Source organism: Periplaneta americana, chromosome 6, assembly GCF_040183065.1.
Source record: "Periplaneta americana isolate PAMFEO1 chromosome 6, P.americana_PAMFEO1_priV1, whole genome shotgun sequence".
In the NCBI taxonomy this organism is placed as follows: domain Eukaryota; kingdom Metazoa; phylum Arthropoda; class Insecta; order Blattodea; family Blattidae; genus Periplaneta; species Periplaneta americana.
In genome coordinates this window covers 99622687-99636656 of record NC_091122.1, presented here as the reverse complement: position 1 = coordinate 99636656, position 13970 = coordinate 99622687, and the positions used below count along the sequence as shown (strand labels likewise).

General features: G+C 36.2%; 1 protein-coding gene across 1 annotated transcript in view; it reads right to left on the bottom strand.

Annotated features, from left to right (window-relative positions):
- The window catches only part of LOC138701546 (serine-rich adhesin for platelets-like), a 283122-nt gene that overhangs the window by 66897 nt on the left and 202255 nt on the right, over positions 1 to 13970 (bottom strand). The window contains exon 10 of the mRNA XM_069828550.1: positions 3690 to 3795. Within this exon, the coding sequence (XP_069684651.1) occupies positions 3690 to 3795 (106 nt within the window). The remainder of the gene's footprint in view (positions 1 to 3689; positions 3796 to 13970) is intronic.

Here is a 13970-nt window from a genome sequence, read left to right as displayed (position 1 = left end):
TATGTTGAAAACATTATAACACATAATTATAAACAAATAAAACAAATAAATATATACACTTTAAAACACTGTGAAACACTGTATTCACTATATTACTTTTTCACATATATGGTTGGCTGTGTTGGCCTGTTGTATCGTTAAAATTGGGTTACTTTACTGTCTTTTTGACGCACTTTCACTGATATTCCATATTGTATGTTGGGGTTTTTTTTAAAGTTGTTCAAGTTGACTGCTGTGGATCGTGGATGCATGAACAACTTTAAAAAAACCCCCAACATACAATATGGAATATCAGTGAAAGTGTGTCAAAAAGACAGTAAAGTAACCCAATTTTAACGATACAACAGCCAACCATATATGTGAAAAAGTAATATAGTGAATACAGTGTTTCACAGTGTTTTAAAGTGTATATATTTATTTGTTTTATTTGTTTATAATTATGTGTTATAATGTTTTCAACATAATTTTATTGTCCTATACGGGTTTTGCAATAGATAGAACTTAACAGAATCACAATAACCAACCACATACTGCCTATAGTAAACTAAGAAATCATGAAAGGCAATACACAAGTGAACAACCCACAACATAATTAAGAAACTAGGGCTTCACAACACACAATGACATAGGCCCCATATCTGAAGATGACACACACCAAGTGTCGAAAACGTTCATAAATCCAAATATTAAGATAAGCACAGGTGGTAAACAAAAAATTGATATTATAATACAGTGAGCTTATCGGCATCTCCAAAATGAAACTAGAAGAATTTAGATTTTATATCATATCATTCATCTTCCTCATCTCATTTAATAGACATATTCAGGTCAAGACTAATGCCTTCGCTTACGGGAGGGGACGTCCTCTCCGCAACCGTTCCTGGGTTCCCAGCCTTCCGTAATATATCTGCCAGAATAAATTCCTTAAGAGCACTTGCAAGGGCACTTCGACATCTTGGAAAGGCCGTTGGAATGGATCCTGTACTGCTTGGTCATCTTGGCGGTATGAATTTAGAGCGGGAGAGGGTAGGAGGCCCCATTGGGTGAGCAGGTGAGGGGTCACATGCGGACGATAGGCTGGTACACCCTCATCCTCATTCATCCCATAACATTCGGGGTGCATAATAGGCCTCAGTATGACCGACGTGTAAAGGATCTTTCTAACCCGCCCGTAGCCACCGTAACCTAACCTAAGAGACATGTGCTTTTGCGTAGATCCTTAGTTCGCTTTCGCACTGGAAAGTTTCAATTGACTTTGTGAACAAATCATAGGCCTATGCATTATGTTGCTACTGAAATTGCGTGTCTATTAACTTTTATATTCAGTTCATAACTTTTGTTAACAAAACTTTTCGTGTCTAACAACTTTTTCGCCCACAAATGTAAGGTAGCAAAACAAGATATCACATTCGTAATATCTTTTCCTCAGTTGTGTCCAGTTATGTTTCTTAAAATTTCAGTATGAACGAAAGGAATTCAGAGAAATTTACGAAAGCCTGCTGAATCATTAAAGTCTAATAGTTGAGTCACTGAATACTTTTCCTGGCATAATTCCATAATTTTACAGAATCTTTCTGTGTCATAATTCGGTAAACTTCATTTTTGTGTATCTTGTCACAGGGAATAATAAATGCTGCACTTATCCTACCTTAATTCCATTTTGTAATGCTGTAATATCGATATGAACAGAAAGTCAAAGAAATAAAGTTTAAATTTATTCTTATTACAGACATACAACACACAGAGTTACGGGAGGTTATGATTCCTATCTTAGCATACATTCGGGATTAGTAGTAGTAGGATCGCCATAAATAGTAAATATCTGCTTGCTGCATTTACTCCCAAAAAATACCTTGATACTCTTAAGTTAGCACAGAGCCATAGTGGGGCATTGTTGAAGACTACAGTTCACCAACAGTGTTCATTAATTGTGAAGTATTGGGAGATTCATAAGGAAGTAAGTACATTGTGTATCATCAGATGGTTCTTTTAGACGGGCAGATATTATTACTATTAACGAACGCTTGTTCTTGACCCTATATTATCCGTTTCGAAAGGAACCTAAATCAGGCCACCGAAGTTCATATTGAGAAGAAGTCTATATATGAACCTTGTCTGCCTTATCTTCTCAAAAGTACAACATCCCTCTTAATCAATGATGTGTCATTGGTTTGCTGTTTGGTGGTAGAGGTTCTATTACAAAAGTCACATAGAATAATTATCTTAAGGAACTTCACATTCCTTTTGATTATGTATAATGTCTATTCTTATAAATATTATCAAGGATTCTCTTCAAATATTACATCATCATCTCTATTTCAATTAATTCATTTATATTTGTCTTCAACAATTAACATTGTTTTTCTTTAATGTTTCAAATCACATTATATTGTACATGTTTATTGTATTCAGGACCCTTGTGGTCACTCAAATTCTTTGAGCTGATGTCTTTAATTTATGAATGAATGAATAAATAAATAAATAATCGCCAGATTTTCGAGGGCTGAAACTTTGACTAAGAATGTAAATTAGTCAATAGTTACATAACATATTGTGACTTAATGTTCAGTAGATTTCGAATTATTGCCTCAACAACTTAAAAGCCGACGTCTACCAGTGCTGACATTTTTCTCTAAAAGTGAGGCCAGTTTCGTATAATTTTGAACAGGAAAGTGTTCTCAAAGCTATATTTTCATGATTGTGAATATTTTGAAACTATGAGATTCGCCCGGAAAACTTAATATTTTTATTAACATTAGCTACATATCGGGACCTTGCAAACCTAATTTAGTTCTAAACATGATATTAAACGATAATACAGATTTTGTGTTTTATACCCTTTGTTGAGATTTAGTTTCTCTAGTGCTTGAGAATTAATTACAGGTTACCGCCTTTAAATGATCATCACTTGATAATTACAATGTTCAGTTACTTTATTTAATCCTCGGTGCTAGTCCAGCGCTGCGGAATAATGGTTAGCATGTCTGACCGTGAAACGAGCCTGTCCGGGTTCAATCCTAGTTGGGACAAGTTAACCTGTAGAGGTTTTTTCGGGGGTTTTCCTCAACTCATTAAGAACAAATGCTGAGTAACTTCCGGCTCTTTACCCTGCGCTCATTTCGCTGGCATTATCAACTTCACTCAGACACTCGATAACCACCGCTGTTGATAAAGCAACGTAAAATAAACCAATAACAATTCTGTGTGCTACCTCAAACTAGAATCCATTACGTATTTCTGTTCTAGAGAACTGGATACGAAGTTATATTTCGAAAGGACGAAACGTGTTAGTTCTGAAACGTCAGAAATATTAATATTAACACACGATTGCAAACACAATCAAGTGTGAAAGTCTGAACTCCCATTTTATTAATTAGAGTTTTCAGCTTTATTAAGACTTTTAAGCTTTTATGTAGGCCTATTTGGCGCAATATTCTCAGGTCAATTTACAGTAAAGTCACTTGAGTAAGGACTTGGTATCAGAGGGGCCGTCACACATGTGTGAAATTTATCATTGATATCACGTCTGCTGGAATGTTTTCTTCGAATACTTCGATTCTGCTTGCTATCTTCAGTCGATCATTCCTCTGTTAAGTCACTAGTCACTGAGATCAAACAGTCTCTGTGACTGAAAAGAATTAATCCAGCATTCTGTCTCTAATTAAGGTACACCAACAGAAACAACTTACTATTCCGAGAAGGCGTGACCTCTCCAGAGTCGGATGCTGGAGTGAAGAGCTTCTCCAGGTCGATGGGTTTGTGGTGGAAGAGTCCATCGCTGGGCTGGCTTTCATCCTGGAACAAGAGAAGCGTCCGTTATGAGATATGGTACCACTCGTCATAATGACGTCTAAATAAGGTAAGGTTATTTTTAAGCTCGCCAATAAATTATGTGCGTTAAATCTGCGCATTTACCTGGGGTAAAACGGGAAAACTGCTGTGAGGACAGACAGCTTGGTGATATGGAATTTTCGGCGTCAGAATTGAAATGGGTTGCGCTATGTTATTTTACTCTGATTATACGGTTATAATTATTTGCATGCTGTTTAAATAACATGTTTATAGTGCCGTACCGAGAATAAGTATGTCATACTATGAAAATTAAGAAATGTATAGGCCTACCAAATAGTAATTTTTCATATTAAATGAATGACTCTTTTTATGTGAAATTTAAATCATCTGTGACATTTTTAATGAAATTGAATGCCTACATCGAGAAGTTGTTTTCTTATTACTGTAATTTCGAAACCATTTACGATATCATTTCGTTATTTGTTAAATGAATATTTATTGCATTATACTCAATTTTTACAAAGCGAAGGTTTTCTCTGATATTCTATTGTTCCTTAAAGCGTTAATATTTTTTTACTTGAGATTGGACACTTGATCTCAAACATACGAAAAAAAAATTCCTAGCCTTTTAATAAGGGCCTAGTAATTAAATAAAGATTGGGAAACGGATTGTTTTACATTGAAAGGTAAAGATGAGTTTTCAAATAGGCTACTTGATTGTTTATACATATATAATAGTTGCCAAAACATAAAAGTTCAGTCTGGTATAAACAACTGTGACGATTCAAGGCGTTCGAGAGTTGACCATTTCCGATGTCTTGCTCGTTCGTTACAAGCAGTCAGCGACTTAGGAAATATTATCGTGGGGGTTTTCGGCTTTGCGGGCGCTGTTAGTCTTGGTTTCTCGATCGTTGTTCAACTATAGTCCATACTAAATTATGATTATGTATGTGTGTATGTATGTGTTTTAATGTCTGATTTCATAGCTTTAATGTATGGCGAAATATATGGAATTTTTCAAAAGAAGGGGCTAAGTTTAATTGTTAATATTTTCTTCATTTTCTACACAATCTTAAAATTCTCTCACTGGAATATTATACAAGGAATGTATTTTTTTTTGCATGACCACTCGTTGCAATAAGTTCATCGAGATATTGCATGTGTCCACTATTTTGTTCTTGTACAAGTAACAACCACTCTTCAATGCTGTATACAGCAGCTTTGAGTACGTGTTCTGTAAAATATCTGCCACAATGTCTACGATGGAGTCCTACAACTCATCAATTGCCATAGGTTAGCTCAAGAACACCCTTTCCTTTAGAAAGCTTCGCAAACAATAATCTGATATGTCTCTGTCTGGCGATCTTGTAGGCCAAGTTACAGCAAAGTGCCTGCTGATAACACGACCAACAGAACAAAAAGAAACAAGCTCGTTGTAATGGTGTTGCAAAAAAATCCCATTTCTTATGCAATAAGCCAGTGCCAGAATTTTTAAGACTGTATAGACAATGAAGAGAATATAAGAATTAAAATTGTCTTTTACTATACATCTTGATTTTTTGTTTTACTTCTGAAAAACCCTCTACATAATTTATAACTGCAATAAAAATTCAAATTTAATTCTTACATTTCAATGTAGACCAGAAATTGACGTATGTAAAATATTACAAGCAGTGAAATGTAAATTATTTGATTGATAAATGAGTTCTATTCAGTCAATACTTTTTAATGTTAAGTATTGACTGAATAGAACTCATTTATCAATTAACATTGAACTTCACGGAACCAATATGCCTTTAAAATTAAAAGTAAATTATTTGGTTCAGACTTGTACACAGATATAATCGAAGATAGTAAATAACTAGATTTTCTCAGACGCGACTGAAAAGCAACGTGAACAGATATTATGCATATGAAATAAGAGGCAAAGAATAACATTTCAAAGACTTGAACTGGATAATGCCACATAGACAGTGTCTCGCTGAATAGAACATTTTAATCCAGCCTCGAGGAAAATCTCTGGGGACGTGAGTGACATACAAACAAACAGCAGCGAACTGTAGACCCCGACACCTGCTCTTTGTCTGTGAAGTGTCGGTTTGTTTAGCCAGAAACAAGTGCGCGCTGAGCAGCAGTGTCACCAACCCGACGTGCACTTCACGAACTCTTACTTATAGTCTCGGAGAGATTATGTTACACGCATAATACAGTATTGGCAAGAGAAAATAGAATGCATACAACAGCCAGTTTTTATAGCGGCACAAATATCCTTTAACTCCTTGCAAATCGCTATTTAATTCATTACTATGGTAAGAATAGTTATCCTTTTTCTGCTTCTTTGTCGTTCCATCAATATCATAATCATAATTATCATTAACAAGAACTGCAACAACAAACTGTGGGCTAAAACTTTTAAGATTTGTTCCATCACGCCGTTTGTAAGTATATAGTGGTTCAGAGTCTTGGAGTCTTTTTTTTTATTGAATTGGTTATTTAACTACTGTGGGGTCATCGTTAGATTTGTGGTAGAGAGACAATATTTTTAAAGATAATTGCGGGGTTTTGCTATAAGATTACCTGGCATTCGCCTTAAGCGGTGGTTTGCAAGAGACACAGATCCGATGCACCGTGCGTGAAATTCTGTTGACGCTTGCGGTAGGCCTATATAGCTTCGACTGGTTTTTATAAATGCGTGCAATTACATAATTTTAAGTCAAAATGGCTGACAACATGGATCTAGCAGTTATTTGTTTGTTAGAACACGAGGCAGATATAGAAAAAAATTCTAATAATGTATCTATGTAGCCTAAATGAATTTCCCATTTTCAACACCGATTTTTTAAATGGTAAAATTTTGTTATTTTTAATACTCTATGTTTTATCCATGTTAGCTATTAAATTATAGTATTATTTTTTTCTAGTTATTTACTGTAGAAACAGGAGAGATAGGTATATTTTATTCTGTATAAGAAACATTTTTCTGTTAATTATGTCAAAATAAACTTGTAGAAATTCAAAGAATCTCACATAAAATTTTCCAGATGTCTTATTTAACACACAAATTAATGGAGAAGCAATGTGACACAAACCCAAAATTGAGGTTACTACTGTATATTTTATTTCCAATTAATCATTACTATTTCTGGCTGTATAAGGCAATACATAGTTTCAGTTCTGCACTAAATTAAAGAGCCAGGATAACCTATCAAAATATGTAATAACAAACGAATTATTAAGTTACAGTAAACTTACTAGGTTTTCCCAATCATTTGCCACACATTCTCTTGTATTGTCATGTTTTTAAAATTATTATTCCCAATATGGGATGATTCCATATAAAATCTATCACTTTTTCACCCATATTGTTGCTGAACTCAGATGCCATTCTAACAATCCCACCGTTAGATGAGGAAACAGTTGCCGGCTATCCAAGCGAATCGTGACACAATTTTGTACAGGCTGAGTGTGTGCAGCGGCGTGGCATATTAGAAACCATCATAACGTATTGTCCATAAGAGTTGTATTTGCGTGAAAACGAAATTCCCTCCCCGCATTACCTGACGAGACATGTGTGGTTCTTGGAAACCACCGCTTTACTGTTGCGTAAAACCTCCGTATTCAGCCCAAGCGGGATTCGAATTCACACCTAATGCAGCGCCAGAGCACGAGTCCCGTATGCTAACGTCATTACAACGATGTAGGGCTTTGAGTCAGTGTTAGAAAACCGGTTTATAAATCTGTTGCCTATTCGTTATAAGAATTGTGCCTATTTCTTCTAAGAAGTTGTTATAGCTTTGCCGCCTTGACAGCGACAACCGTGAACTTGAGTTCAAAGTCCGGCGATAACGGATTTGTATTTGTGAGGGACAACGTCAAGGTTGTAAGGGATTTTCTCAAAGTTCTCCCGTTTTTTTTATTTTCATTACAGCAACATTCTCCACATTTCCCTTTCATTATCATCTCCCATTCCAAAAACAGGGCATCTACTTATGTTCATTCAGATCAGATCGGCCGTCCGTTGTGACGGGTGTTTCTCATGGTTTGTCCAAGGATCGATAGATGACACTGGCGATTGATTATAGAAAACTCACATATCTGCAGAGGACCCGGATCCTCACTATGGCGGGAACTTGACTACTCAAGTGGATTTCTGAGGTACGGCAGTCCATCACTAGGAGTTTAATATTGGATTTGATGACTGGAGAGCAGTGCGTGGTGCTGCGGATGGTGAAACCGTCTTAGCCGAGTAGCACAATAGGTATTCAATACATTCCATAATGGTGCGTACTTCGGCTGCAGTCCTTAGAAATAATTCCGTCTCGTGTGGTAGTCACATTGCCAGTACCAAGATGTAGCTTCCACAATATTTTTATTTATAATTTTCTCTTGAAAAATGTTCATTTCTTTCCCATTATACGAGATTTTAAAGAGAAAATATTCTATCGCTTAATAGTAGAGTTCGATATTTTCACGGAAATACATTTTTTCAGCAATCCCTAATAACAAAATGGATTTCAGTATGTCGTCCTTGTGTCAGTATATAGGAATTTTCTTAAACCATTGTAAACATTTTATTCATATTAACCGCTATGGACTAACGGTTAGCATGCCTGACTGTGACACGAGCGGGCCCGGTTCAAATCCTGGTTGGAACAAGTTACCTAGTTGAGGTTTTTTCCGGGATTTTCCCTCAACCCATTGAGAGCAAATGTTGGGTAGGTGTCGCTGGACCCTGGACTCATTTCGCTGGAATTATGACCTTCATCTCAGTCAGACGCTAGATAACCAATGCAATTGATAAAGCATTGTAAAATAACCATTTAAAAAGGGGGTTGAAATCATGTCAAATTTCTCCTCAACCCACGCGCATAGTTAATATCCTCAGAACACACACACAAATATATATATATATATATATATATATATATATATATATATATATATATATATATATAGGATAGGTATGTTTAGCCTACTAATTGTAAGAATGTGGAAGCTTACTGAAAGCTTACTTGAAATGTTACATTCAGAATCTTGAAGAGTTGTTTAGTTGTCTTCTTCCGTAAGTACTTGTCCTGTCACATGAAATGCGAAGCAATGTCTTGAACATAATGTGCTGCAACAGCTGAGTGACTACCATGTATTACAGACAGGAGACTACTATATTTTTCGGTAATATTTTGTTCAAGCTTCAATTTCACAACCTTAACAGTTAGCATAGACGGCTAATTTCTATGTCTAAGTGCCGTGGAAATCAATGTGCGCGCAGTTTGAAGGGAGATGTCGACACGGGCCCATTAACAGTTTTTTTCCAACTACACTATTTGAGAGTCTACATTACTTACTTACAAATGGCTTTTAAGGAACCCGGAGGTTCATTGCCGCCCTCACATAAGCCCGCCACTGGTTCTTATCCTGAGCAAGATTAATCCAGTCTCTATCATCATATCCCACCTCCCTTCCTCAGCTCCATTTTAATATTATCTTCCCATCTACGTCTCGGCCTCCCCAAAGGTCTTTTCCCTCCGGCCTCCCAATTAACACTCTATATGAATTTCTTGATTCGCCCATACGTGCTACATGCGCTGCCCATCTCAAACGTCTGGATTTAATGTTCCTAATTATGTCAAGTGAGGAATACAATGCGTGCAGTTCTGTGTTGTGTAACTTTCTCCATTCTCCTGTAACTTCATCCCTCTTAGCCCCAAATATTTTCCTAAGCACCTTATTCTCAAACACCCTTAACCTATGTTCCTCTCTCAAAATGAGAGTCAAAGTTTCACAACCAAACAGAACAACCGATAATATAATTGTTTTATAAATTCTAACTTTCAGATTTTTTGACAGCAGACTGGATGATAAAAGCTTCTGAACCGAATAATAACAGGCATTTTCCCATATTTATTTTGTGTTTAATTTCCTCCCGAGTATCATTAATATTTGTTACTGTTGCTCCCAGGTATTTGAATTTTTGCACCTCTTCAAAAGATAAATTTCCAATTTTTATATCTCCATTTTGTATAATGTTCTCGTCACGAGACGTAATCATATACTTTGTCTGTTCGGGATTTAGTTCCAAACCTATCTCTTTACTTGCTTCAAGTAAAATTTCCGTATTTTCCATAATCGTTTGTGGATTTTCTCCTAACATATTCACGTCATCCGCATAGACAAGTAACTGATGTAACCCATTCAATTCCAAACCCTCTCTTATCCTGGACTTTCCTAATGGCATACTCTAGAGCAAAGTTAAAAAGTAAAGGTGATAGTGCATCTCCTTGCTTTAGCCCACAGTGAATTGGAAATGCATCTGATAGAAACTGACCTATACGGACTCTGCTGTATGTTTCACTGAGACACATTTTAATTAATCGAACTAGTTTCTTGGGAATACCAAATTCAATAAGAATATCATATAAAACTTATCTCATAACCGGGTCATATGTGATAGTCTACATATATTCCCGAAAGAACATGAAATAGAATCATATTACAATTGATTCATGGGGCTTAGTTAAAAAAGTAGCATCGAAAGCGATTTGCCTGAAATCGGGCGAATTACTTTTCATGGGTTTGTTTCTTGTATACTATAAGATGTTATAAACGAAATGTTACGGAAAGTTTATCTTTACGAAAAGCTTTTTGTCAGATAAATTAATTTTAATTTCGTAATTATGTCTCCGACTGAAAACTTATTTTAGACAAAACTCTTAAAGATATGTGTCGATGATGTTTCAAAATGAACTTATCAATAGCGCGTTTCTTCAAATTAGTTAGGTTTTCTCTATTATTTTCATTTCACATTGGCTGGCAGTTTGAGGGGAGATGTCGACACGAGCTCATTAACAGTTATTTTCCAACTACAGTAGGCCTACTTAAGAGTCTATTTATTTGCAAAAGAACATGAAATAGGATCATATTATTATTGATTCATGGGGCTTAAAAATTAAGTAGCATCGAAAGCTATTTGCCAGAAATCGGGCGAACTATTTTTTTATGGTTTTGTTTCTTGTGTACTGTAAGATGATGTGATAAACGAAATGTTATGGAAGGTTTGTCTTTACGAAAAGCTTTTTCAGATAAATTAATTTTTATTTCCGTAAATATGTCTTTGACTGAAAACTTATTTTAAACAACACTTTAATTGTAAGGCTTGAAGTTATCTGTAACGATGATTTTTCAAAATGAACTTATCAATAGCGCATTTCTTCAGATTAGTTATATTTCTCTGTTATTTTCATTCCACCATTGATCCATTTTCCCTATGTCATCATCTAGGTATCCCCTCAGTTGGTGCAGCATTTTTAAATAACCGTAGACTTGTATTGTATGTAAGTATTACATTAATAATTACAGAGAACTCTAGAGTCAGAAAACCCTAAAAAAAATATGTGCACCTCGTAATTGATGGAATATCTGTGCGAGCTTCATATCTGTAGGCCATTTGTTCCACTTCAAGGTTCGTCACTTCGCAGAAGAAACTTCAAGGGTTTTTAGGAAGAAAAAGTCTAATAAGAGACGTACGGTAAGGTATTAATATACATAATATGGGGTATATAAGTTGAAAATAAAATAATCTATGAATAAAAATAAGATGATTGCATTGTTAGGTAATGCAGGTTACATCTAAGATCGAAAATGATCCTGAACAATAGCATCATACAAGTAACTCACTTTCTCCACATTGTAATGTATTTTATCTCTAAAAAGAGGATTGCTGTTGTTTAGACAGGTTGAAATCTCGTAAGTGTCGCAATAAGGCACCACTAATGAGAAAACTAAGCCAGGAGGTGGTGGGGTAGGGTGGCCAGTTCCTTTCCTCTTTAAGCACTGCGACGTTCTGTTTTATTCACCGATCCCTTTTGTGGAAGGGACGGATGAGATGAGTGAAATTTCACATGTGAATTTCAAAACCTCAAAAATATCACAAAGATAGACCACGCAGTTCTTTAGCAATCACTCGATTGATAGAGCAACACTGGCTGAGTTATCTAATCTCACCTTAGGCTTTTACGACGAAGTTGTTCATCGGTCTGTGGTCATAAACTCTACAGAGAAGAAGTTATATATCTCGATTTCATATCGCCGAGGCGTTTATGTCACCCTTTGCAATATCTTTTTAACAGTTACACTCTGTGAAATGAGGAGAATGGGAATGAAATATGGAATGAAATTTTAAAAATATATACAGTAAAACTTGGTTATAGCGACCTTGTTTTGTGCGACACCTCGCCTATAACGTCAAATATTCTGTGGTCCCAACTAATTCCCCATAAGACATATGCTTTTCTACCTTGCTTAATACGACAAACGTACAGTATATGCGTCTACCTAGCATATAACGTCATTTTCAACCTCAGTTTGGAATACAATTTTCTAAGAACCAAAGTATTTTAAGAAATATTTTGCTGAAATCTGGCAAATCCTTTACTGTTCCCTTCTATCGTAGACCTCTGGACTGCAGGCAGATTCCCCATCCCATTGTAACCTGCCCGAATTCATGCGGTATTAATGGTACCTTTGCGCGGTCAGTTTCGACAGGAAGTTTTCACTAAGTGCATGCATTTTAACGCAGTATGGCCACTAAATGATGTGAGTGACACTTTAGAAGCCATAAGAATTGTGAACATTTCTATGAAGCTAGAGGAGGGAGTATGAAGCTACGTAGGAGAGGGAGCAGTGAAATTGAAACTGAAATAATGAACATAGAATGTAATTTAGGAAGTGTATATTGGGCAAGTAGGAGAGAACAGAGTAAAATGACTGATTACTCACTCCTCAGTAAAGACGTTTGGTGAGTAATGAACAAACTGTTTTAATACAGAATACTGTATTTATAATTGTACGTGTATTTTATTGTGTTCATGGTATGCTTAGAAGTGAATACATAAATCTAAAATAATCCTAATTATGTTTATTATTTTCCATTTTCCACCTCACTAGACTGATAATATGAACCTCTGTTACTACGACACTCGTTTATAACAAAATTAAGTCCCTTGGATGTCGTTATAACCAAGTTCTACTGTATTACTAAAATATATAACTCTTGTTTACAAGTGAAACAATTAGGTTACATTTTTATACAAAAGTCTAGAGACGAGAAACACAAAGTTCTTATAAAATGTAATAGCTTCTGGGAGAAGTAAGAGAAAAATAAAATACAACTGAGTAGTTTGAACGAATGTCTGTCAACAAACCTGTGATTCGAACTCGTAGGTGGTCTCGATCTCGTCGAACTCGGACCACACGACGATGACAGGCGGGTTGGTTCGTACGTCCTTCATGGCACGGCCGCATTGATGCGACGTCGAAGCTTGACTGGAGCCGCACAACGAGTCGTGTGATGCAATGCTCTCTCCGTATTTATTATTTGCCTCTCTGTCAAGATTTCCTAACTCTAATATACAGACGAGGGCGCCGTTTCCGCTTCTAAAGTACAGTAATACTCAACTTCATTCCTCTTCTTTAATCTGTTTATGCTATCTCAAGTGAAACCAAATAGACAGAAGTCTCATTATGTTGCTTGTGGTTTTCATAGGGCGCTAAGAAAATGTTAGGATGAGCCCTAAAGGAAAATAATGGGCCACGGACTATATCATTTCTCATAATATACACTGACATTTTCCAAATTTAGGCGTCCACAAATTTGAGTCTTTGCGTTTGCATGTCTTCGGGGACTTCTGGATGAGCTCACTCAGTCTATTAGATCTAAGGGCTCTCTTTCTTTTACTAGTAAGGATTGCGATGCTTATCTTTGAGTTCGGGTAACATTTTAGGCAACCTTACATTGCTGCTGCAAAATCTTGCTTCGGATAGTCCTCTGTAACTTTTTGTCCCTATTTAAATTGGTCCTAACAGGATACATTCATCTTTTGACTTTCCCCCTCAATATATTTCTAGATTCTTTCAGTGGAACTGCGACGTGGGTACTGAGTGAGACAAGTGGCCTACCGGCTTGGAGCTCGTATACCTTCTTACTTACGTCCCCAGATGCCCTTGTAAGAACGCGAGCTTGCATGCAGTTTAGTTGTTTTTTCTGTCCCTCAAATCTTCTTCTTCTTCTTCTTCTTCTTATTCATTAGCAGCAGAAGCGGCACCACCATCACCAGTAACACCACCATCACATCAGTCTCGATTAACTGGCCCGACTAGAATATTTCTGTGCCGAGACAGAA